This window comes from Xenopus tropicalis, chromosome 5 (assembly GCF_000004195.4).
Source record: "Xenopus tropicalis strain Nigerian chromosome 5, UCB_Xtro_10.0, whole genome shotgun sequence".
Classification (NCBI taxonomy): domain Eukaryota; kingdom Metazoa; phylum Chordata; class Amphibia; order Anura; family Pipidae; genus Xenopus; species Xenopus tropicalis.
In genome coordinates this window covers 116509080-116536479 of record NC_030681.2, presented here as the reverse complement: position 1 = coordinate 116536479, position 27400 = coordinate 116509080, and the positions used below count along the sequence as shown (strand labels likewise).

General features: G+C 39.4%; 2 protein-coding genes across 3 annotated transcripts; both read right to left on the bottom strand.

Moving 5' to 3' along the window:
- Positions 1 to 547: 547 nt before the first annotated feature.
- c5h3orf33 (chromosome 5 C3orf33 homolog) lies at positions 548 to 10108 on the bottom strand. Its single transcript, XM_004914844.4, has 5 exons — positions 9917 to 10108; positions 7108 to 7167; positions 3726 to 3879; positions 2505 to 2665; positions 548 to 867 (listed from the first exon to the last, which is right to left on the bottom strand). Exons 1-5 carry the CDS (start codon positions 9998 to 10000, stop codon positions 598 to 600), a joined length of 729 nt encoding a protein of 242 aa, XP_004914901.1. The 5' UTR covers positions 10001 to 10108; the 3' UTR covers positions 548 to 597.
- Positions 10109 to 13239: 3131 nt separating this feature from the next.
- slc33a1 (solute carrier family 33 (acetyl-CoA transporter), member 1) lies at positions 13240 to 27340 on the bottom strand. Of its 2 annotated transcripts, XM_004914443.4 has the most exons (8): positions 26950 to 27340; positions 24148 to 24181; positions 23239 to 24014; positions 18453 to 18643; positions 17883 to 18067; positions 16834 to 16951; positions 14981 to 15196; positions 13240 to 14479 (listed from the first exon to the last, which is right to left on the bottom strand). In XM_004914443.4, the coding sequence occupies exons 3-8, from the start codon at positions 23969 to 23971 to the stop codon at positions 14306 to 14308; spliced, it is 1617 nt and encodes a 538-aa protein (XP_004914500.1). In that variant the 5' UTR covers positions 23972 to 24014; positions 24148 to 24181; positions 26950 to 27340; the 3' UTR covers positions 13240 to 14305. The 2 variants fall into 2 exon arrangements, with proteins under 2 accessions (XP_004914500.1, XP_002933291.1); XM_002933245.5 differs by lacking the exon at positions 24148 to 24181.
- Positions 27341 to 27400: the final 60 nt, after the last annotated feature.

Here is a 27400-nt window from a genome sequence, read left to right as displayed (position 1 = left end):
TTTTTTTTCCCCTATTAACTTCTTTAACACAAAATGAAGCCACATAGGGTGATTCTTAACATTTCTACATTTACTGATTAATGGAATAAATTGAGAACAGTAATGATTCAATATCATTTTAAATGACAACCATTTCTGCTCTGTGTTTTTAGCAGAAAACATAATTATGTCTATATGCCCTGAAGTGCTGCCCTTAAGGAGCTAAAATTTGCTTTTCTAAAATTCAGGGTTTTGTTGCCCCAGTGTAAATTTGTTTCCTGCACCAAACATCAAATAACATTATGGTCACTTTTACCCAGGGGTTCAACCACTTGCACATTTGCTATACGTTCCGGGTCATTAGATTTCACTAGATCCAATATAGCATGGTTCCTGGTTGGCTCCTGAACAACCTGTGACATAAAGTTGTCATGCAACAAGTTTATAAACTTGTTCCCATTTACTGTCGTGGCAGTACTACTGATCCACTTAGCAGATACAACAATTTATTTTTTAATTCATAATTGGCTTTGTTCTTTTTAAAAGTCATAGACGAACACACGGTGCAAAAGACACTTGTGGTTTATATTATATATATACAAATAAATAAATACAGATTTACTTTTTTTTCCAGAAATATGTTATTGATTTAATGAGGCATTTGACCGGTTGTATAATAATTGTACTGAGGTATCTATGTGAAGTGACCCTAAGCCAGTTTTCCTGTTTCCAAAGACCCTTTCCTTTCTTCTGGGCTTCTACTTCAGCTCGTAACAACCTTTTATAAAACTTCCAGTACTGAGCATGCTGAAGCCCTGGAATATGGACTGTTCTACCAAGTCCTTGTCTTAAGATCTCTGTGTTCAAACAGTCACTGAAGAATCCCAACTAGAAAACGAAGAGAGAAACATTACATGAGTTCATTTATAACCGAGTAACATTCAGTCATATATTAAAATAGCAGATGTCCCTTAAGTGGGGCACACATGGGCTGACTGACTGGCTGTAAATGATCTAATTTGCCAGTATTACATGAGCCGACCCCCGGTCATTTAGTAACTTTGTCTAAGTAATGAATCTGGCAATGTACTATGAGTGTATATTAAAAGGTCTGGTTGTATGTAGCTAACTAAACTGTTCCCTAATTATCTGTGTACTTGAAAGTACAAACCAAGTGTACAGTAGTATTGTGCATGTCAAAGAAATTTTCCCTGAAACTACATATTGGTGTAATCATGTCAGACTGGCTATACCTGAACAATTCCGAATCATTTAAAACAATTAGAGACCAAACATTTTTTACCACCACCCCCTCTTACAAGCCAGGTAAATATGCATTAATTTATCCTAGTTCAGTTGTGTCACCTTTGTTATAACACCATATATGGCACGTGTATTAAACAGTCAAAATGTAAGTCCTTAGTGTTGGTTGACCCTTCATTAGAAAATACAGGGTTCATTTACTTATGCCCCAGACATGTTTACATAGCACTCGGGCAATACTATGCTCTACACCTCACATTAAAAATCATGCACAAAGCAGACCTGTACAGCACTGGCGCTCCCTAATCTGTAGGTCTATTCTGAAACACTAAGGGCTCTGGCACACGGGGAGATTTGTCGCGGGTTCGGGCGACTAATCTCCCCGGATTGCCATCCCACCGGCATACGCGGCGGCGCGATTTCAGTCAAATCGCGCAAGTTTCCTCTCGAGGCAACTTGTGCGATTTCACTGAAATCGCGCTGCTGCATATGCCATCCCACCGGCGATTTACATTTTCGCCGGTGGGATGGCAATCCGGGGAGATTATTTGCCCGCAAACAGGGAGTTTTGTTGCGGGCGACTAATCTCCCCGTGTGCCAGAGCCCTAAGGCCTTTGCCTATGGACTCAAAGCATAAGGCAGGATATGAAGTGCAGAAAACATGACAGTAGTTTGAGCTGTTTATTCCCAACCAGCTGCTGCAAAAACTCCCAATATCCCCTGACATTATGTTTAGCAACTGCTTGATAAATGGCCAGGTAGAGCCCAAAACTTCACTGCCATGCTTACTTCTGTAATATGCCACTAACTGGAAATAACATCAGTTTTATAAAAGTAAATATTGCTGCTGTTCAATATCGGAAATTCTCAGCAATTGTTGAGCTAACATCAATGTATTTTCAATGCCCTTGGAGTCCTTTTCAATCTGAGACAAAAATGTCTTTATTGCATTTTTATTTATTTTTTATTAAGGACATGTAAAGCCTAAATTTCTCTGCCATGTGTATAAGTTGGGCACATCTCCCCCACCCCAAACCACATCATTTGTACTGAATCCCAGGTGATTAAGGGGTGCTGCTGCTTTACTATTAACTTAACAACCAGAATGGCAGGTATTTAAAGATTTCAAAGAGGTTTACATTTTTGTAATCAGGCCTTTTAATCTGAGTGTCAGAAAAAAACATTATCTGGTCTTTGTCCTTATATAATTTTGCCTAATTAATTTTGTATTTATTATGTTGGTAAGATTTTTTGCTCCTTACCCGATCAAGCAGAATAAAACAGTCAAGTACTGAATCTTCTCTGTTCAGGAGCTGAAACCACAGCATCTGGGAGGGTTGAAGCCGTCCCTGTAACCAAATTTTGCCGCTTGGAGTCAGTTCTACTCCAGCAAGTCTGATAAACAGAGTGCCTTGTGAGTGAACTGAAGAATTAAGAAGGTCAGTTAGGTAACATTCATGTTGATACTAATTCAAAAATTAATTTTAAGCAGACACTGATGTGATGCATTATCATGTAAAGCACTACAGATTATGTTGGTGCAATGTGAATACAACAAACTAAGATTACTGGTGCAGTGTTAGACATTAGAGGGTCATGCAGTGGTAAAATCCAAAGGTTTATAATAATTCTGTTGCCCTATTTGTCACTCTGAGTTGCCTAAGCTTTTCCATACAGATGTAATAAAATTGTTGTCTTTTTTTAATGATTTGCTAATGCAGTGCCTGTGAGTGCAGACACAGGAGCAAGAGGAGGTCAGCAGATAGACTTAAAATATAACGGCACATGTAGGTCCACAAGTGCAGGGAGCAAAGTGCAATTTGGAGTGCAGTCACCAAGTTCTTCCCACAATGCAGCATTTTTCCAGCCTCACTGCAGTCACAAGAGGGCAATGCACTTGGTGCAAAAGCATTGCTCCTACCGCAACTGCTCCCCATTTGCCAAAACTACCACAACTGCACATGCATTTCATAGCAAATCAAATATAATTGCATGCAAATCTGCCTGGCATCATTTCCAGTGATTGGTGTGCTGTGCTAATTGACTCTGGGTGCAAAGGAAACCCTGAAGTTACCACCGGGTCAGAGAAGGCTGAGAGGAGAAGTGAGAAGGAAGGCCTAAGTCACTTGGGGGTGCCAAAATGTTAGGCACCCCCAAGTGACTTTAATCGCTTACCTTGTACCCCAGGCTGGTGCCCCTGTACGGAGAGGACCGCACCAGCCCGGGGTAGCTGCAACAACAAAGTCGGCTTTTCACTCTATTGCGCATGCGCCGGCCCAGGGATTTCGCTGGCAGAAGAAACGCGGAAGAAGGAAGCGCTCGCTACAGGTACCCCGGGCTGGTGCTGTTTTCACCTAACAGGGGCACAAGCCCAGGGTACAAGGTAAGCGATTAAAGTCACTTGGGGGTGCCTAACATTTTGGCATCCCCAAGTGACTTAGCCTTTCCTTTTCCTTTAATGGAGATGACTGTAATTTACTTACATTTACTTTGAAATGCAGCAACAATAGGAAGACTTATTGGGACATGTTCAACCTCTAATGTGTCTCCAGTGATGCTGAGTAACTTTCCACGAAGTTTCACATTCTTCTTTATGAATTCTAATGGAATGTCTTTTGCACTTGTGAATTTTGATGTCTAAAAAGAGTTCAGTTTGAGAAAAAAAGTTAGAAATGATCAAAGCCCATATATTTGGTTCAGGGTTAAACTGTTTCCACACAGAAGTTGTAGCAAAGATGTGATAAATGATGTGGCTAGCTTAAAATGTGATTTCTAAGTTTCATTCATATTAAAGGAGAAGGAAAGGTAAAAACTAAGTAAGCTTTATCAGAAAGTTCTCTGTAAATACAGCCATAAGCACTCACAGAAATGCTGCACTGAGTTCTCTGAGTTATAATAACAATATGGTTACAGCGGATACAGAAAAGGCAGATGTGCTTAACCAGTTCTTTTCTTCTTTGTATACAGTAGAGGAGCCAGTGGGACAAGTCCCACCCAATAGCTGCACTGTTGCCTCAGCTCCAACTACACAGTGGTTGGCACAGGTTATGGTGCTTAAAGGGTTACACACGATAAATGTAAACAAGGCACCTGGGCCAGATGGAATACACCCTCGGGTACTGAGAGAGCTAGGGGCAGAATTGCAGTGGCCCTTGTTTCTGATATTCTCAGACTCTCTTTCATCAGGTATGGTACCTAGGGATTGGAAGAAGGCGAATGTCATTCCCATATTTAAAAAGGGAGTAAGATCTCAGCCTGGCAATTATAGGCCTGTAAGTTTGACATCCGTGGTGGGCAAGTTATTTGAAGGCTTGTTAAGGGATCACATTCAAAATTATGTAGTGGAGAATGCCATTATGAGCAGTAATCAGCATGGCTTTATGAAGGACAGGTCATGTCAGACCAATTTAATTGCTTTTTATGATGAGGTAAGTAAGAAGCTGGACAGTGGGGATGCAGTAGATATAATCTATTTGGATTTTGCCAAAGCATTTGATACCGTTCCCCACAATCGACTCCTTTCTAAGCTAAGGTCTATTGGTCTTAGTGAAGTCGTTTGCACATGGATAGAAAACTGGCTACAGGATCGGGTACAGAGGGTGGTTGTTAATGGTACATTCTCTACTTGGAGTAAGGTTCTCAGTGGGGTCCCTCAGGGTTCTGTACTGGGTCCACTTTTATTTAATTTGTTCATAAATGACTTAGGGGAGGGTATTATGAGTAATGTATCAGTGTTTGCAGATGACACAAAACTCTGCAGACCAGTCAATTCTATCCAGGATGTGACATTCCTGCAGCAGGATCTTCACCAACTGGCAATCTGGGCAGCTAAGTGGCAGATGAGATTTAATGTGGATAAATGTAAGGTAATGCACCTGGGATGTAAAAATATGCAAGCCCCATATACCCTTAATGGGACTGCACTAGGCAAATCCCTAATGGAGAAGGACCTTGGAGTCCTTGTAGATAATAAACTTGGCTGTAGCAAGCAATGCCAGGCAGCAGCTGCAAGGGCAAACAAGGTTTTGAGCTGTATTAAAAGGGGTATAGATTCACGGGAGGAGGGGGTTATTCTTCCCCTTTACAGAGCGCTGGTAAGGCCCCATCTAGAATATGCTGTTCAGTTTTGGTCTCCAGTGCTCAAACGGGACATTATTGAGTTAGAGAGGGTCCAGAGAAGGGCAACTAAGCTGGTAAAGGGTATGGAAAGTCTCAGTTATGAAGAAAGACTGGCCAAGTTGGGTCTGTTTACACTGGAGAAGAGGCGCTTAAGAGGTGACATGATAACTATGTATAAATATATAAAGGGATCATATAATAACCTTTCTAATGTTTTATTTACCAGTAGGTCCTTCCAACGGACACGAGGGCACCCACTTCGTTTAGAAGAAGGGAGGTTCCACTTAAACATTCGGAAAGGATTTTTTACAGTGAGAGCTGTGAAGTTCTGGAATTCCCTCCCCGAATCAGTCGTGCTGGCTGATACATTATATAACTTTAAGAAGGGGCTGGATGGATTCTTAGCAAGTGAGGGAATACAGGGTTATGGGAGATAGCTCTTAGTACTAGTTGATCCAGGGACTGGTCCGATTGCCATCTTGGAGTCAGGAAGGAATTTTTTCCAATCTGCGGCAAATTAGAGAGGCTTCAGATGGGGGTTCTTGCCTTCCTCTGGATCAACTAGTAGTTAGGCAGGTTATATATAGGCATTATGGTTGAACTTGATGGACGTATGTCTTTTTTCAACCCAACTTACTATGTTACTATGTAAAAGATTAGTTGTGTCTGTTTTCCTCTGCCCTGAGACACGCAGCTCTCTTCCCTCTCCTGCTCCCGCCTCCCTCAAGAATGCTAAGAACTCACTCCCCCCCCTTAGGAATGTCGATCTGAGCCAATCAGCAGGAAGCTTCCTCATAGTCTAACTGAGCATGTACAACAGTCTTGCTCTTGGTGCAGGAGCGAGGCATTATGGGAACTTTCTTTAAACAGTTCAGTGTTTTTTCTTTCTGTTTGGCTTCTGATCATCTGAAGAGGTGAAATATGGGGAGACTTAAGGGCACTATTGAGACAACTGAAGGTATGGCATTATGGTTGAACTTGATGGACGTATGTCTTTTTTCAACCCAACTTACTATGTTACTATGTAAAAGATTAGTTGTGTCTGTTTTCCTCTGCCCTGAGACACGCAGCTCTCTTCCCTCTCCTGCTCCCCCCTCCCTCAAGAATGCTAAGAACTCACTCCCCCCCCTTAGGAATGTGGATCTGAGCCAATCAGCAGGAAGCTTCCTCATAGTCTAACTGAGCATGTACAGCAGTCTTGCTCTTGGTGCAGGAGCGAGGCATTATGGGAACTTTCTTTAAACAGTTCAGTGTTTTTTCTTTCTGTTTGGCTTCTGATCATCTGAAGAGGTGAAATATGGGGAGACTTAAGGGCACTATTGAGACAACTGAAGGTATGTCTGCATCTTGAGATTAACTCTTTATTAGCCTTTCCTTCTCCTTTAAATCGAGATATGCACAAAGATTTAAACCAGCAATACACAGAAGGCGGCCAGTTTACCAAATTATCAGCCTGGTTTAATACCCCAAGTGCTGGCCAAAATGAGTTTATCCAATGCTTTGGCCCTCAATTTTGTTGCACAGTGGCCCTGTGCAGACTTAGTCCACAAACCAGTGAATTTCTTCTTGGGCAATTAGTATCTGACAGGCTGATTGGGAGTGCCCAAATATTCAGTGTGTTTAAGAGGAGACTCATGCGACTGTAGATGCAGCCTTGTGCTTATTATGTGTCCATAATATATTGCTACTGACCCCAAGGCACGCTAATATAGATAATTAGGAAAATCAGTACAGTTTAACACTTACCAATCTTATACTTCTAGCAAACAAAAGAACTCCAGCTACAGCCAATCCAGTGCTGATATTCTGTTAAGAGAAAGAATAATGTTATTTTCTAGTTATTACTGGCTAAACATATGCCCCTGCTCCCTCTTGTACTTGAACCAAATGAACAGTTTTGTAGTAACCTGTGAACCTTTGTAAGCACAAGGCTGCATCTACAGTCGCATGAGTCTCCTGTTAAACACACTGAATATTTGGGCACTCCTGATCAGCCTGTCAGATACTAATTGCCCAAGAAGAAAATAACTGGTTTGTGGACTAAGTCTCTAATTAAAAACATCATGAAAAGTTTTTGTAAATTGGGGGTCAATTGCAAACAGGCAATCTGTCTGCTACACAGATATAGCCCACTTCTCTACAGGTGTTTTTACTGGAACTCTGTTGCAAAAATGAGTTTAACATACACACCTCCATTATCCAACAACTACAACATCCTCCATCCTAACAACTGCAACATACTAATGTTTGTGTGAGATGTCTGCAGACTTTTCGGGGTATATTCCCCTTTATACCACTTGAGGAAATTGTATTAAAAGTTAGCACTTTGCGGTGCCACGTCATTCTTGGTTGATAGGAATTTGCAAGGTGCATGTATGGGGTGGGGCATTATTTTTACTGTGGAGACTGTCTTAATGGAATGCTGTGCATTTGTGTTTATGTTTATGAGATTTATTTCTGGAAAGATCCAAGATATGACAATGCTATTTCCAGTGGTGTCCTATTAAAGAAAATGTTTCTAAAGGGGTAGTTTACCTTTAAAATCTCAACAATATTAATACTGATATTCTGAGCTAAATTTGCATTTGGTCTTCATTTTTTAATATTTGCACGTTTTTTTTAATGGTTTAGGTTTTTGTTCAGAAGCTCTATAGTTTGGAATTTCATCAGGTATCTGTGTAAACTGGACCCTAGGGAAGGAAAGGCAGGAATATGACTAGGGGAGGGCCTAAATACAAAGTAAAAAAATAAAAAGTCAAACGTAAAGGTTTTTGGCTGCTGGGGTAGGTGGCCCCCACCTGAAAGCTGGATGAGGTAGGAAAATAATTAAAAATTTATAAATAATGAAGACTTACTGAAAAGTGACTAAGACTAGAGCATTCTAAAAGCGTAGCGGATATCAACAAAGAAACGCGAGAGTTCACATTTCAGAACTCATATCTGCTGTGTGTGCCTGCAGTTCCAGGTGCTGCCAAGGTAGGAGGCTGATGCCAACAGAGGAGTGGATTCTTTTTCTGTGGACTAAAAAAACCAAACCTGCTCGATATTTAGCCAGATGTCAGTCAGGTAGGGCCATTGGGGGCAAATAAGCTGCCGAAAAAATGGTCTAAAGGATCTGCAGATGAAATCTGCCTACTTATGGCCATCCTCATATACCTCCACGTAAAGCCAGCGTGCACCTCACTCTGCTGTCTCTCCTTCTTATCATTTTGTCCTTGCCCATTGATCTGCACAGGCTATGGAGGTGGAGATGAGGATACAGCTTATGGGTTCCCCTAAACCAGAAACTTTGATATTCTAGCAAATATCAGATTGGCTGTTGTAAACTGCCATAGACCTGGTAAATTATATTGGGCCTGCGGGGACTGTTTGGGCCACAGTGTACTTGAAGGGGAACTATCATGAAACAGAAGTGCAGACCATAAAAAGTTTATGAAAAAACAAATATTTTCTAAAATATGATTTTTTAAAAATTCTGTACTATTGTGAAGTTAATAGATGAAGTTTACTGCGTGATGTACATAATATATACAGCGCTCACTGATGACTTCACGAGAAAACGCAAGCTGTGGATGAAAAAGAAGAGTGGATTTGTCAGTACAAGTGCTCTGTTGGAGGAGTCGGCGACGATAATTTTGGCAGCCTGCCATTAGTTACTAAGGAAAGTTGAGAAAGCTGTGGGTTCAGTGAAGGTCATCTATTGTCTTCATAATAGTACAGAATTTTTTATAAAAAATCATTTACAAAATTTGTTTTTAAATAAACTATTTATGCTCTGCATTTAAATTTCATGATAGTTCCCCTTTCAAAACCAGGAAATATTTTGAATCTAAAGTGTCTGGCAGAGTCCAGCATTGCTTGGCTATTACTGGCTGTCACTGAAAAAGATGACATTAACAGTGACATAGCAGAAACTTACCTATAGCCAGCAAAGACTACAAGCATCGATGTTGATATTAGCAGCAATTACCCTTTATTTGTTAATAAATACAGATGTTTACATGAACAGAGTTGCTGTTAGACAGTGCAGGTGCTACTTATTGTGGCCAAATGTATGTACTTTATGGGCATGGTCAGTGCTGAATATCATGGCAAAAGGTTAGGATCACTGCTACTCCCTGCCCCCAGCAAATGCAGTAAGCCCTACTGTAGCTAGCAGCCTCTGGCAGGGACCCCAAAGAACAGCCTAGTCATCCTGTGGCCCTAAGGTGTTGGATCCCCAGGTGTTGGATCCCCAGGTGTTGGAGCAGGATAACCATAAGCAGCAGTGCAGCTGTGCCAGAGACACAAGAGCAGCGCCCCCATGCTTTAGCACTACAGCTCCCAGCAATTCCACTAAAACCGAATGCACCTACAGGGCTGTGAGCAGCTGCAGTGTAACACTGATGGAAAGAGCCATTTGTAAGATCATACAGTCACTGGCCAAAAGGAGCTCAGCAACATCGCAATGTGCGTACAGTCCTCTTCCCCATGATCTATATAGACCTGTGCCCCACACCCACGCTGACGGCCAGGCACATTATACAGAAATCCCCGCAATGAGATTGGTCCATACCCGGACTAACGTTAAATGATTGTCAGCCAGCTGGGAGACTTTAGAAATTAAATTATCTGCCTGGTCCCGGCCTCGCTCCGCCATATTAACGTCGCGTTGAGATGCGAAAATCCAAATTGCGTTATTAAGCAATAACAGTAGAGGGCGTCAGCGTCGCAACTTCTGTGCCAAAGGCGTCAGTACTGCTGCAACGCCAAGGAAATGATCCCGTTCGCGCATGCGCAGTGACAGGCTGCCCCTGTACGTCAGGGCTAGTGCGCAGGTGCTAATTCCGCAAAGTTTGTGGCAGTCGATGTGTTATAATTTGGGGTTGTTTTGTTGTCATTGTTATAAGGCGGTAATGGGACACAGTATAATTGGTGTCCACCCCACTAAAATCCACGATTATGGTTGCTGATAATAAGTACTGTGATTTATTCAGTATTTTTGGATTTTCTTATTCAGTAGTTCGCCACTTCTGAATTACACCTGCAACATTGAGCCCGCTGTATATCGCTAGTGTTTGTGCCCTGGCCCATAATGCCTTGCGGTTACCTTAATTGGAGACCTGTAGATTCTTGGGGGTAATTTACAAAAGTGACAATTTACAAATGTGGTTTTAAACAGGAGAAAAATATAATAATTGTCGAGCAACGAATTTGCTATCATCTCAACACCACTTTTTAATTTTACATCATCTACATTAAACTATTTTGTGACAAATGAAACCCTATTATTTTGAACTTGATGTTATTAACATAAGCAATACATCATTAATAAAATAAAAATAGGAGTAGGACTACATAAATAAAAAGAAAATAGACGTTTCAGACAATTTTGCTCCAATTTAGTGAATTCCCCCTCTGACCTGGCTGACTCTTATCTGTACTTGCATCAGCCTGAATTCTGTAGATACTGTTTATTCTGAACTTCATGTTATTCTGAACTACCTATGTTATTTGTTAATGTCTCCCCACAAGTGCCTACGGGTTAATGGATGCCCTGCTACCACAGAACTCCTAAGTGATTGGGGACCCAATTTAATTGTGACCCATAAATTGGTTTAAAACTAGTCATGCACGTTATTTAAATTTATGTTTTTGGAGGAACCTTGATGTAGTTTTAGCAAAACCAGCACACTAACAGCTATAGGTTATACAAATCATAAGTGTCTATTGCTTGCAAACCATAAGGTGGGGGAATATATCCTTCAGCCTTACATGGCAAACATATTTCAACATTACTACTTGAAACTTCTGCATTATAAGAAATTTTGTACATGAAATATCCAAAGGACACTGGGAATGAATGCAGACAATATGCTGTAGTGCTATTGGTGAGCTTGTTTTATATCTCTAAAATGTTACACGATCACACTATCTGGCAATTCTGCTAGACAAAACAAAAGTAGAAACTTAGGGGCAGATTTATCAAAACATTAGTTTAGAGATTTATACATAACAACTCACCCAATATGGGATTTTTAAAAGTGTATTTATCAATAGAGTTCACCAATTAATAAATATGCTTCTGAATAGAACTTGGGTGAGTTTTTATGTATAAAGCACTAAACCCACATTTTGATAAATCTGCCCCTTAGTATAGTTATGTTATCGGTGAAAGGTCAGGACCTGTCACAGAGATAGTAATTATCCTTGGTGTATCCCCACACAAATAGCATAATGCACCTCACGTCTTGTTTCCTAGCTTCACAAACACCAATTTATTCTGAAATTAAACAAATACTGTCATGGGAAAACATGTTTTTTTTTTTTTTCAAATCAGTTAATAGAGCTTCTCCAGCAGAATCCTGCATTGAAATCCATTTTTCAAACACACAGATTTTTTTTTTATATTTTATTTAGAAATTTCACATGGGGCTAGCCATATTCTTAGGGGCAGATTTATCAAAATGTGAGATTAGAGTTTACCACAGAAAAACTCACCCACTTTCTACTTATTCCTAAGGGAATTTTATAAGTGTATTAATCAACGGGTGAAATTTAGAACTCACCATTTGACAAATACACTTCTAAAAATATGAATAGAACTGAGTTTTTATGTATTAAGCTGAGTTTTTATGTATTAAGCTCTAAACTCACATTTTGATAAATTTCCCAGGGTACCACAGCCATGTTACCTGTGCTCCAATAAACGTTAGTCACACTTGGGGGCTGATTTACTAACCCACGAACGGGTCGAAATGAGTCCGATTGCGTTTTTTTCGTAAAGATCGGTATTTTGCGATTTTTTCGTATTTTTTGCGATTTTTTCGGAGTCTTTACGAATTTTTCGTTACCAATACGATTTTTGCGTAAAAACGCGAGTTTTTCGTAGCCATTACGAAAGTTGCGTAAAATCTTGCGATTTTTCGTAGCGTTAAAACTTGCGCAAAAAGTTGCGCTTTTTTCGTAGCGTTAAAACTTACGCGAAACTTCGCACCTTTTAAGTTTTAACGCTACGAAAAAGGCGCAACTTTTCGCGTAAGTTTTAACGCTACGGAAAAAGCGCAAGATTTTACGCAACTTTCGTAAAGGCTACGAAAAACTCGCGTTTTTACGCAAAAATCGTATTGGTAACGAAAAATTCGTAAAGACGCCGAAAAAATCGCAAAACATACGAAAAAGTCGCAAAATGTTCGTTTTAATGTCGGAACTTTTCCAATTCGGGTCGAATTCGTGGGTTAGTAAATCAGCCCCTTGGAGTGATATCCTCCCCCTCCTCCCAGCAGCTAATCAGCAGAACAGTGGGAAGGGAGCAAGATAGCAGTTCCCAGTAGGTATCAGAATAGCACTCAATAGTAAGAAATCCAAGTCCGGCTTGGAACTCCTCCAGTTACATGGGAGTAGGAGAAACAATAGGTTACCTAAAAGCAGTTTCATTGTAATTCATTTAAATCACTTTGAGGAGATCTGTTTTCACTTTGACATGAAAGAATTTCTGTAGATCAGTTGAAAAAAAAAATGACACTGCTTACGTCATTCCATGTTCTATAGAATGAATAGTCCAGGACTATATGTTTTACTAAGCATTTACAGGAAAATGGGTAAATGTGAAAAGCAAATTAAAAAGAATATTTTGATTTTTAAGACAGCACCAGGTGTAACATTAAACTCCCTGTGCCCTGTTTATTTGGCTTTACTATTGCAATTCTCTCAAAACCAGAGCTGGTGAATTCAAACAACTCCCAACCCTGTCTCACATATATCAAAGTATGTATAATTTATATATTAACCCCCCATCCTCCAAAACAAATTTCTTGGACCTACCTTATGAAGCCTGTCTACAAATCTGGACTGTCTGACATTATTTTAAGTGAATTATGAAATAAAAAATAAAACTAATAAGTTGATATTTTTCTTTAATATACAATGTAACTGGTAAAACGTTAAGTTTTCATTCAATAAGTGACTGTAAGAAAATAGAACATATCACGAATGATTCTTGTTTTTACAAAATGTTTCATTGGATAGTTAAAGAATCTGTCAATAAACAACTTCAGATATATGTTGTGTTTTCATTTGTAAAAGCTTAGAAAAACACAAAAAAAAAATCCATAGTAAAATCAGCTTTGGAGAACCAGATTTCAGTCAAAAAAATGGATAGCAAGACTCGGAATAAAAACTGTACAATCCTAGGAATGCTGTTTAACATAGGACTATGAAATATTTTCTGAAAGCAATTTAAAAAAAAAAAATGCAAAATATATATATATATCTCGTTCTCTTCTGTGTTCAAATACTATGTACCACATCTGGTAGCAGTCAATGATAGTGCTTCAGAGCTCTGCTCATTACAGCAAATAACCACATAATGATCCAAAGGTTTGGAATAGGTTCTACCTCAACAAACTGAAGTTTGTTTATGCTCTTTTCTGGGACTACATACATTCAAAAAAATTTGCATTTATTGCACAAATTACAGTTTAATGTGTGTAACTATATATTTCTGGAGATGGACCCCAGCATTAGTTTGCTTGCATTCAAGCAAAACTAGGAACCCATCTGTAGGTAAGAGGAAGAGATGACCATTGCCATTGGTATACAGACTGAGATGAAGTGAAAAGGTCACTCACTGCAGTATAAACTAGCATACTGCATGTAAAGAAAAAAAGGATTAAGGAATTGGCGTGGCATTACATCCTGGAAATGGAGGATAATTATAAATGAGCCATACTGTAAATACAAAAGTTAAATCTGGGTGAGTGGAATGTTTTGTATTTGTCAGATCTTCCTTTCCTTTTTTGCTTCAGTTTGCTTTGTATTGAGTAATAGAAAAACCAAACCATTGCACAATATTTAGATCTGAGAATTAGCATTCACAAACTGGCACCTTTTTTTTTTTTTTTTTTTGCAGTTTTACCCCCAACATTTATGATAGCCATATGATCAAATATTTTAATTTCTGATTTTAAAAATAATTCCTTCGTCTGCATTTCCATGAAGACTGTCCTTCATCCTGGAGTTTCTTCAACCTTGGCCCAAAAAAGAACCACCAGCAAAACCCAACAACAACACATACGATGGATTCCACATAATATCCATCAATAAGGGTAACGCAAGTGCCACCAGATTTTATGCAGAGCTGTAATACAAAAGAAATGTAGATAAGAATATAAACCTAATTGAAATTATCACTGCACTGCCTGCACATATATTGAGCCTGTCCATATTCATAAAAATATCTACATCAATTTTTTCCATTGGTTGGAATGATTATACGACAGATTCAGGCTGAAGGGTTCTTAATTGGTTTGTCTAACATAAAGATAAGGTAAAACAGGTAACACACTGGTTCTATTTTATTTATTGTTACTATAAAATGCTTAATTATTCCCTCTGAATTCTGTTATCCAACTTCACTGTCAAATAATCTGCTGGATTAGTTAAAAAAATGCAATAAAAAGAATCTGAAAAGAAAGGATAATTATACACAAAATCACATTAACAGAGGTTGAATTAAAAAACATTATTGCGTCACTCAAAGAAATCAGAGGATCTCTTGGACTAATTTCCAATGTATAGCATTTGAAACTTTCCCAAATGCAACAAGGCTAGAAGAAAATCCCTTTGATTGACAACTTACTTCTGCAACATCATGGTCAACACAACTGTGTCCGTCTGCTCCAACACATTCCTTGCTTGTCAAGGGGTCCACCATCCAAAGGGCCACTGTAGCAGGCCAGTTTCCCCCCAAATTAGACACTGTGTTTAAAAGTGTCATGTATGTTCCTCCAATGAGTGGATCACTGACTTTGGCGTTAAAAGCCATAATTGCCACAAACATGCTATATAAAGCAATCTGGAACATGATGAAAAGAGAGCACCTATTAGCATAAAAAGTAGCTATTCTCTAAATGTAAATCTAAAAGTTCAGCCACAATGTACATTAAAGAGCTTACATAGCAAGAAAGCATTTCTGCTATTTAAAAACAATAAATAATAAATCATATAAATATATTTTAATTTTTTTAACTTCAAAGTCATATGTTACTGCAGCTCGCCTTAATTAAAGATTATGAGCTGAACTAATACCAGGGCTTTTATTGGGCCACAGGGGCAATGTAAGTAAGGAACTGCTAAGCATTTCTTTTCAAATGTTGGACCACCTACCGCACTCATATCATAAGCAATGGTATAGGGTGCAGTTGTGGGGCTGACTGAATTACCCCCCTTTCTTTACAAAGCCTGGCTACTTAGAGACCTAATGAGCAAGAGGGGGTGGTTAGGGAAATTATGTAGGAAAAAGCCCCAAACTAATGATGTCTTGTTCAGTGTGGAGTGTCAAACAAAATGTAGAAATAAAAAATGATGCAGTGGTGGTGTATTACATACATGGGGCATATTTATTTTAATAGTGTAAGCCAACATCACCAGTGATGTTGCCCATAGCAACCAATCAGCAATTTGGTTTAGAAAAGGAAAGATTTGATTGGTTGCTCTTACCTTACACGTTACAATAAATAAGGCCAATGGTGTGTTATTATGATCATATTAGACCAGGCTCAAAAAGGCTGCGTTATGTCATCACACTAGTAAAGCTGCATGTGTTGAAGTACACACAGGAAACCTGCATGTAGTGTTAACAAAAAATTAGTCCATGTGAACACAACTGATCAGTTTGATCCAATGACAATCTGTAGAACTGCAACTGGTATAAAACTGTGGTCCTAGTGAGCTCTTACTGATTATAACAAATCTATGTCTACTTTTCTGTCCATTCTTATGTTTCTAAATACAACATATGACTTTTAAAAGACTAAGGGGCCGATTCACTAAAGGTCGAAAAAACGAGTTCTAGCATGCGTTAAAAATATTATCACCTCTTATTTTTTGCAAGTTAACTATCGATTCACTAAAAGGACACTTGTCTAAATTAAGAAGCGATGTTCTTGGCATTATTTATCTGGCGATGAGCGATTTTAAGCAATATTTTAACGCATGCGCGATATTTTTCGCCGCACGCAATATTAGCGCACGCTATTACGCACGTAGCAGTTACTTTCTGAAAACTACTGTTCTGAAAATTACCATTTTCCTGAAAACACAAGCATGCATCACTCTAGGAAGATCACATACTTGAATATATCTGACTGCAAACTCCATCTTGTCACCACAGACAATCACCAGCTGCAATTCTGTTCTGTAACGCCTACTCCTGGGAGGTGTTAAGTTTCATAGTAATTATCGCCACGATTTAGGGGTTTAACGCTTCATATGTTTTTGTGAATCATGCGTTAGTATTATTTCTATGCGATAATTACCACAATTTTAACGTGCTTTTTAGCGCATGCGATATGAGTGATAACGCATGCAAAATTACATTGATGAATCGGTACTCATTTATCGCGGGCTTTTTAACGCAAAAAAGTATGCGATAATCATTAACGACCTTTAGTGAATCGGCCCCTAAATCTATGTTGGGTTTGAACCAATTACCTGGTGTAAGGCATAGCTCAGCAGAAGCACAAGATAATAATATAGAGGGAATCCACTCTCATGGCTTACTCTTGGAGTCCACCAAACTAAAAGGGCAAAAAATAAGCCCATCAATAACCTGGTAAAAGAAAAAAAAATATTGGTAGATAAATATTACCATAAGTCATAAACACTGGTAAAATCATGATCACATTTCTGTTACCAGCAGAACATACTACAATGGGTTACAGCATACTGCATTACTGTACCTGTAGGGATGTTTATCAGGTGGTTTCGGTCATAATCTTTACTGCAAAATTAGCGGAACTAATATCTTACACATTACTGCAAAATATTAATCCCAGCTGTACCACCCACAGTTCCCTTTCAGTCTTCCTTCCTTATCTCTTTTGTATGTCCTTGCACCTACATTTCCTTCTGTCTCTATTAACACACCCATATCTATCTCACATGACATATAGAAGTACTTTAGTGTGCCCTGATGATATGCTTTAATCCAGAGCTTCTATAGAAGGTTACATCTTTCGCCACACTAACAAATATTGTCTTGCAATGACTGCAGCAATACTATAGGATCAGATATGTTATAAAGAAAAATGCATTTGCCCAAGATGCACAATCTCTATATTGTTCTGCAATAGTTTCATCATTCTGAGTACGAGAAATAATGGCTTATGTTGTCAGCATGATATACACAAGGGAATATTCAGTGAAAAGTTCTTTAGGCTGGTACATTATAAGTAGTATAGAAAGGCATCTGGCACACAAAAGGTAATAATTATATTGATAAAAATACAAGTATCAATTTTCTTGAATGTATCTTAGTCATACAGCAAAAATTAAGAACACCCTGTAACCTAGCCTTGCTTTTGTTTCTTTATAATCAAGCATACATCAGATCACATTTAATAAAATCTGAAACAAGCAATTATGTAAAGCACATAAAAATAGTTATAACCCTGTTTAAGCAGATACAAGACCCACAAGCTATCAGGTTTACCTGTTTTAGAGATTATAGATAAATATTAGCCTTGTGTGCACTTACTAACCTAAAAGGAATGGCTTTGTGGAAGACATTTAGGGGTTTTGGCCCAGCAGTATACTTGCTGATTATCAAAGGCAGGAGAATTTGCAGGGGGACCATAGGCACTGCCAGAAGAGCTAAGTGTTCTTTAGGAACCCCCCTTTCTATAAGTTTAAGGCCTGTGACTGCATCGGCTGCTGAAAACCCAATCTGTAAAAAAAAAAGACAAACAAACAAGAGAGATTAGTGATACAGGAAATACTGCAGGTGCGGAGAATACTAGCTAGCAGCTAATCCATATTATTAGCAATAATGATGATGTGTGTGCAACTATTGGCCAAACTGGCTCTTGGCATGTGTAACTTATTAACAAAAGAAATGGGCCAAATGCAGTATAGGCACAATGCATGAGCCTGAGTAGTTTACTAGCCAGTTCCAAAAATAGCTCATTACTACATGGACCTGTTAGCGAGAGCACTACGCTAACAGCCAAAATACGATAACACCATTTAACCAGTGGGGTTAACCAGATGTGAAGTATTATTTTCCATGCTCCGTTTTGGATATTAAAATGCATGAAGCATTACTCACTAACCTTTGCTGTTAAGAGCAAGATGCAGAACTGGAGAACGGCCGGCATTCTCACTATGCTTAACAGGAGGCTGTAGGCCTCTTTCACACTCTGAGTCTCTTCCTTGCTTGCTCTTTCACGCTTGTTCTCTTTTTTCAGCACCGCTACGAAGGTTGTAGTTACCAGAAATATTGCTCCCCAGTAGAACAGAAAGTCTGAAAACAGACATTATAGCCACGTGTTAGAGACTCCCTGTACAACATAAAGGGGTATATTTATCAAAGAGTAAAGTTAGAGCTCACCGCAGTCCGCAAGAATTAAATTCCGCCACCCTCCATTCATTTCTATGGGATTTTTAAAAGAGTATTTATCAATGAGTGAAAGTGAAAGTTCACCCTTTGATAAATAGGCCTTTAAAAATGCAATAGATATCTATGGAGAGTGGCGGAATTTCACTCTAGCGGACCGTGGCAAGCTCTAACTTCACTCTTTGATAAATATACCCCAAAGTGTCAAATATCCCTGCAAAATGTTTCTTCATTAAGGGTATAAATGGTTTATTGCCATTCATATATATAGGGTCTCATACATGCATCAGGTGGTTCAGTTTTCCAGTGTCCACTTTACTTTTATTTTATGCTCACATGTATACTGGCACCAGCACCATATACCGTATGTTAAAGAGATTTTATGCACTAAACATTAATAGATAAGATAGATGGCAGGATACAAGACATATTCTTTTCCCGAACCTTCTCGCATAGATTCGTTGTTAGTTTACAAAACTCCTCTAGCTTTTTATAGAGCTTATCAATGCACCTCCCTGGTTTAAATATCTAATAAAAAATACTGTTGTAATCAGGACAGAAATCCCAATTAGCCCTCACTGATACTATACGTTTGGTTCATTCATGGGTAGGGATGCGCCAAATCCATTATTTTGTGATTCAGCCGAACCCTGAATCTTTGTGAACGATTCAGCCAAATACTAAATCCAAATACTAATTTGCGTATAAAAATAAGGTCACATGAGGATTAAAAAGAACCACACTCACAATGAAAAATGTTCAACTTCTGTATATATATGTTACAAAAATTCATGTTATTTTAAAAGAAGAAGGAAGGGTATTTTGGCATTTTTACTGCCAATAGATTAGTCACAGTACTGCAAGCTAGAACACTATACTTATTCTGCAGAATGCTTTACCATACCTGAGTAAACAGCCCTAGAAACTCCCTCTGTTTGTTTAAGATAACAGCTGTTCATTTTAGCTTAAGGTGGCCATACAGGGTAAGATCCGCTCACTTAGCGAGGTCACCTACGGGTGGGCAATATTGTGCTAATTCAGTCATTTGGCCCTGGAGCCAAATGATTGAATTAGAATGACAGGTATAGACGTCGTCGGTTCGGGGACAAGCCAACATAGTCCCCATTCTGACGGAAAAAGTCAAATCTACCCAATCAAGATCAGGCCAGATGTCGGTCGGGCAGGCCCATCATTACAGCCCATACATGGGCAGATAAGCTGCCGAATCGGTGTAAATGACGGATATCGGCAGCTAGAATCGGCACGTGTATGGCCACCTTCACTTCCAAGCAGCAGCTTGCAGGCACAGAACAGTTATCAGTTTTGAATGTACACAAGGCAGTGAAACAGTAAAGGACCCACAGTTATAGAATGCACCCAATATGCCTTATCAAAGGCTTTTATATATATCACTTCTACATGTCATTTTGTTTGTTAGGGGGTCAGATGGACACTTGTTTTTAGTTGTACAAATTCCCAAAACATATGTTAGATGTACAAGGAAAGAGGCTTATAATCATCATTTACTTTATATTTATAGAGAGCACTTGCAGCTGGCTAGACATAGGTTTCATTGCTTCCTATGGAATTGCCTACTTGGTGAACAGAAAACAATGAAGGTTATTTCTAGCTATCTCAGGTAGTAGCTACTAATCTCCCTATGTAACTAAGAAAAAACTGTGGCGGTCAAAAACCCTTCCACTCGGAAACTGTTAATTTAGTATTTCCCATTCTTTAGGATGATAAATACTGTATATACTCGAGTATAAGCCTAGTTTTTCAGCACCCAAAATGTGCTGAAAAAGTCACCCTCGGCTTATACTCGAGTCGGGTGCCATTGGTCCCTCTAGACTAGCACCCTCTCTCCTTTGTGTGCAAATTAGGCCACCCACAACCCGACCCGCCAGTGCCCTGGCCTAGGCTCCCACTAGCAATACTTATTTCCCCTTACATCCCTCCGGGATCGGGTCTGCTGCCAGTTTGCCAATGTGCAATGAGCGTGGGGTAGTACTCATATTGTTTTTGTTGACCCTCTTCTCCGCTTACAGAGCTAGTTTACGGTTTTTCTTTAAAATAAATATTGAAAAACATATACCCCACTGATGCCTCATTTAATGTCATTTTATTGGTATTTATTTTGATTATTAAAACTTATGAGTAGCGGCTGCATTTCCCACCCTAGGCTTATACTCGAGTCAATACGTTTTTCCAGTGTTCTTGGGTAAAATGAGGTACCTCGGCTTATATTCGGATCGGCTTATACTCGAGTATATACGGTAGTAACAAATAGGGAAGGTGCTTTAAACCACAGTGCTCAAATCATCTGGTGTGCATAAGCTCTCAGACAGTATTGTGGCACCCCTAAACTATACTTTTATTACTAACTGAATATGATTAAGGGCCATACTTAGCTTTAAAAATGCTTGCTTCTTTACATAAGCACAGTTCAACTCCAATACTTGTTTTGCCTATACTTAAGCCACAAATGTATGAAATACTTGTAAATTTTATAGACCACCTTGTCCCAGCATCAGCTTGTGGGATCAATGCACAACACTGGAATGTTGAAGATTTTGTTCATGGTACATTACCATTAAAGTTATGGTTGCCAACAACTCTCCATTGCACCATACAAATATATATCACAACTGACGGATGTCAGTTAATGTGAGTTCTCTGTGCCCATGCAAGCACTCTTCCCTTTAGAATTTAGATATAAGCTGTTGAGACAATTATACAGATCTGTTTTTTACATGGTTTGTAATTGGAATCTGTTTTCACATGATTTGTCTTAGAAAGGAGTAAGGACTCGGCATACTGCCAGCTGCATGTATAAGAAGTATATACCAAATAAAAGTGAAACTGTTCCCTCTTTAGTGAGAAAGTTAAGAGGTCTAAATAAATTTAAAAATGAACTCTGCAATCCTTTTTCTAAATTAGTTTAAATTAGTTACTTGTTGGCTCACTGAGGGAGCAAAGGGCATGTGTGAAGATGTTCATAAAGAATGATAATCACATGATGGTTTCACAAACTACACACTTGAAATAAAGTTTAAAAGTATTTAGTTACAGTGCAAGTAAATTATCAGTTTGACCTATAATGAATTTAAAGGAGAAGGAAAGGCATTTTACTGCCAATAGATTAGCCACATAAGTACAAGCTAGAACACTATAATTATTCAGCAGAAAACTTTACCATACCCGAGTAAAAATCCCTAGCAGTTCCCTCCATTTGTTTAAGATAGCAGCTGCCATTTTAGCTTGGTGTTCCTAGCTTCCTGCTGCAGCCATTGGTAGCTCAAATCACACATTCCTAAGGGAGGGGGGATTGAGTTCTTATGAATTCATATGGGAAGGGGGAGCAGGAAAAGGGAGAGAGAAGAGAGCTGTGCAGATTCTGGCCCCAGGAACGAAGGATTTTTCTGAGAGAGTCTGATACCAAAGAACATGTTTACTCAGAAGCTTACTTAGTTTTTACCTTTAGTTCTCCTTTAAATCATATGTTCTATGAACAACATACAATTATTGCTAAGCGCACTGTTCACATTTTTAGAATGACGATATCCGTTTGCGGCTTGTTTTCACCAACTGTTTCTTGTATCAAGGTATGGCCACTTAAAGCTCCTATACAAGCTGCCCCCAATACCAAAGCGTAGCCACTTTAAAGCTCCTTTTAAACAGATCACCCCCTGTATGAAAGCATGACTGCTGCACATTACAGCATTTTAAGGTTTGATTTTTACCCTTCAAAGGGGAAAGGGATTCTGTCATGATTTTTGTATGTATGTATGTCTTTATTCAAAAAAGCGCTACTTATGTATGTAGCGCTGTATTTTTACGGTATACTTTTTATTTCTAAATTACACTGTTTACATAGCAAATAATTCACTCTACCATTTAAAATGTTATTCTTGAACCAACAAATGTATTTTTTTAGCTGTAATATTGGTGTGTAGCTGCATTGTGCCAGAGTCTGAGCTTTCAGAAGGAGCCAGCGCTACACATTAGAACTGCTTTCAGGTAACCTATTGTTTCTCCTACTCCCATGTAACTGGAGGAGTTCCAAGCCGGACTTGGATTTCTCACTATTGTATGCTATTCTTACATATATATCTTGCTACTTTCCCATTGTTCTGCTGGGAGGGGGGGATATCGCTCCAACTTGCAGCTCAGCAGTAACATGCGACTGAAGTTTATCAGAGCACAAGTCACATGGCTGTGGCACCCTGGGAAGTGGAGAGCATGGCTAGCCCCATTTGAAAATTCAAAATTAAATATAAGACAATTTGTTTGTGCTTTTGAAAAACAGATTTCTTTGCAGGGTTTTCCTATGACAGTATTCCTTTAAAGCTCTACCACTCACTTTGTTGGAGCATGGATCATTTAAAATCTTATTAAGAGACCTGCAGAATGGCTAAACAAAGCTTTCTTATATAGATATTGTTAACAGAGTTTTCACTTTTACCAAAGTTCATATATATTTCAATAAAAAAAATATATACCTGGAAGAGTAACCAATCCCTTGGGCTGTGGAGTAATCCTTAAGTACTTGTTGCAGAAGTCTGCTGATTCCAGGGCAAGGAAAAGAACATTTCCCATGAAGTATCCAGCAGTCTGTCCTACAGAATTGCACGTTGAAGCATACCCCACATTCTCTCTGGAAAGCATGGTTAGAGCCCAGCCATCCACAGCAATGTCCTGAGTGGCAGCCAAGAATTCAAATAAAAAGAAAGTAGCTGTCAAAGCAAACATATCAGGGCCATGTTCTCCACCGAGGAGATCGTCTACTGTGGCTGCTAAATACATCATAAACAATCCCAAAATATACTGTGTAGGAACCAGCCAGGATTTCCTGCGGCCAAATCGCTTGATGTACAGTGAGTCAACCAAAGGTGCCCAGAGCAATTTAAGGCTAAATGGCCAGAAGACAAAGCTAAAGATTGCTTGGTCTGTGTAACTAACATTTTTACTCTGGAGTATTAAAGGAATGCTTGCAGCAAGTCCCAGGGGAATTCCCTGCAAAATATATAGAAAAAGCAAAAAAAAAATATTCCCTAGCTCTGCTTTATAATTGGCAGTTTCTTTGGGAGCAGGCACTTCACAGTCCTGTAGCAAAGCCTCTCTGCCATCTTCTTCCATATCATCTTGACCACTGTATTCAACACTGTTCACTCCAGGATACAGGTTGTTTTGACGACGTTGCCTGCTCTCTTTCTGCGTTAATGATGGTGACATATCACTTACTCTCTTTGGCTTCAAAGTTGAGGAAATGTTAACTCTATGGAGGGGGAAGAAAATAGCATTCATATAGTATAATCATTTACCTCTGAAAGAAAACAGTTTTAATGTCTGTGTATGAAAAAGGTCATAGGCAAATTAAAGTATTTTGGAATAAAAGAGGTAGTCTTTACCTGTTTACTCATTCTTTGAAGCACAGAAAATATGCTGGGGGAAAAAGAGTACATAGAAAACATAGAAATTAGAGATGGAAATCAGAGAAAAATACTGTGAAACATTTGCAGAAAAGCTAGAAGGGAATAGGCAGAAATGGGTACTAGATATAGAAAAACAGCTCTCCTACAGGCATTTATGAGTGATTAAACCAAGCACAGATAAACTTACACAAGCTTGGCATACATTTCTTGTATAAGACTAAAGAATATGAACTAACTTTATGCATGCCATACACAGGCAGATTTAGACAGTGCTATAGAAAACCCTCTCTATCTACAGGGCCACAATACATTATACATTATGAATATTTAAAATTATGTGATGCACAGCATTTGTGATTTCCTGATGCAAATTCTGCATTTGATTGGTCTCCGTAGTCAGGCTGCATCCTGGATCTCTTCCTACCTCTCTAACCGTTCATTCACTGTCTCCTATGCTAATAAAACCTCATCTCCAGTTCCTCTTAATGTGGGGGTACCCAAAGGCTCTGTACTTGGGCCGTTGTTGTTCTCCCTTTACACGCTGTCTTTGGGAGATCTTATCCGTTCATTTGGCTTTAAATATAATCTGTATGCTGATGATACCCAAATTTACTTTTCGACCCCTTCATTAAAAGTTGAAACTGAGACTCAAATCTCTAACTGCCTACTGGCTATCTCTAATTGGATGAACCAACGCCACCTCAAATTGAACCTAACAAAAACTGAACTAATGATCTTTCCACCTAAGCCTGGTCCTACCCCCCCCCCCCTTTTCTATCTCTATTGAAGGCACCCTCATCAACCCTGTCAATTCCATTCGTTGCTTGGGGGTGATCTTTGACGCCAGTCTCTCCTTCTCTGACCATACTAACACCACTGTCAAAACCTGTCACTTTTTCTTACGCAATATTGCCAAAATCCGTCCCTTTCTTTCTAAGGGCTGCTCATGCACGCGCTCATCCTATCCTGACTTGACTACTGTAACCTGCCTCCCTAACTCCCATCTTTCCCCCCTACAGTCTATATTAAACACTGCTGCCAGAATTCTCCTCCTCTCATCCAGGAGAGTTCAGGCCCTTCCCCTGCTGAAGTCCTTATCGTGGCTTCCTATTAAACAAAGAATAGTGTACAAACTCCTTCTCTTAACCTTCAAAGCCCTCCATTCCTCTGCTCCTCACTACATCTCTTCCCTTGTGTCTCCGTACGTTCCTGGCTGACTCCTTCGTTCCTCACAGAGCAACCGTTTGGTTGCGCCCCCCACTACTACTGCTGTTTCCCGCCTTAAACCTTTCTGCCTGGCTGCCCCCTACATTTGGAATGCCCTCCCCGATTTCCTCCGGAGAGAATCCTCCCTCAGTCTTTTTAAAACTAAACTTAAAGACTACCTTTTGGAGCACTCACCCAGCACCTGATCTGGGAACTGGCACTTATATTGTAGTGTCACCCACTGTGACCTACAGCACTTACATTTGCCCATTTGTGTCTGTTAGTTACCCCTCCCATATAGATTGTAAGCTCTACGGGGCAGGGACCTCCTTCATCTTGTGTTTCTGACTCTTATTGTTGTACTTTGTATTTATCCATTATCTTTAACCCCCTGTTTGTATTAATGTATTCTACTGTACAGCGCTGTGTACATAAGTAGCGCTTTATAAATAAAGATATACATACATATACATACATTTCAAGGGACTCATATTTGACATCTTGCTCCTCCAAAGGGCCACGGATGAAATCTCTTGTAAGAAATACAATACAACTATATCCCCAAATATGTGATTAAAGCTGGCTCAACTCCCTCAGTCCTTAAAGAATTACATATAGGTGTGGGACTAGTTATACAGAATGCTCAGGACCTATAGTTTCCTGTAATTTGGATCACCATACTTTAGGCCAACTAAAAATCATTTAAATACTAAATAGACCCAATAGAATTGTTTTTCCTGATAATGATTAGTTAGGAGCAAGTTTAATGTACTTTTTGTTAATATGGAGACAAAAATAAATGTTTTTTAAACTATATGATTAAAATGGAGTCCATGAGAAATGACCTTAATGGTATTCAGAGCTTTCTGGATAATGTGTTTTCGGATAACAGATCCCATATCTGTAGCCTAAATAATAAGAAAAGCATTCCCTTCATCAAAAGTACTCCCTTAACCCAAAAAAGTCAAAATTGGAATTGGGAGTGGGGGCCTGCAATAACACTGGTCAATCCTGTGTGGCTTGAATATTGCTGGTCATTCACTAACCACATGTTCGCTAAACCTGCTAGACAGGATTTACCAGTGTTTGATTGGAAGGGTCCCTGCATGCAGGCATAGTTTACAGGGAGAAAAACAGAAATTCTGAATAAATATATATATATATATATATATATATATATATATATATATATGATATATTTTAGTGGTTAATTATACCTTATGTTTGACATGTAATATGCAGATTTTTATGTTGTTGGTCTTTAAAATGAATGTGCCACTGTGCAAAGAATTGTTGTAATTCTGCACTATGACAACCCCTTGTGCTACAAATGCACAGACCACACAGAAGTGAAACACTATGCACAACTGCTCAGATCTGACCCTTTATACGTAAGTAAAGCTCATTGTAGAGCCTCACTATGTGAAGTCACTTGCTGCGGTTGAGCAATCTCTCATCTATTTCTCTAATGTATATCACTGGCATTGGGTATCATTTTTCCCATCCAGGGGGCAAACCTAGGTGATCCCAGGGAGTCAACAGCTGATAGTAGTGTGTGCCCCTCATACTCACAGCAAAGGGTGCTCAGTTTGCGGAAGTCAAGTAGTTGAGAGCCACGGTTTGCAGGATAGCAGCTGCTATGAAATCTATACACCAAGCGCTTGCGGCGGTTCCCTGGTGGGAGAGCGGGATGAAATGGCCCAACCTGAACGATTCCCAGGGGACAGTGCAGGCGAGACAGCTCCAGGCATTTACTCCCCTACCTCTCACTGACAACTCAGCATTCCCACCGTTTGCCGGTCAGCATAGAAAAGCAGTGCAGCGCTATTAGGTCCCGGCGTGCAACTCACTGGCTCCCGTCCCAGAACGTCTCTCTGTACCTTGCACGAAATAGGAACTACTAAGAAGGTGCGCGGTTCGCAGGGGAATAATCTATTAGCGCACATGGAACGCACTGCTGTCCAATCCAGAGCGAGCCGAGCTCGGACTAACTAGCTAAGCTAAGGCGGCCATCTTTCTAGAG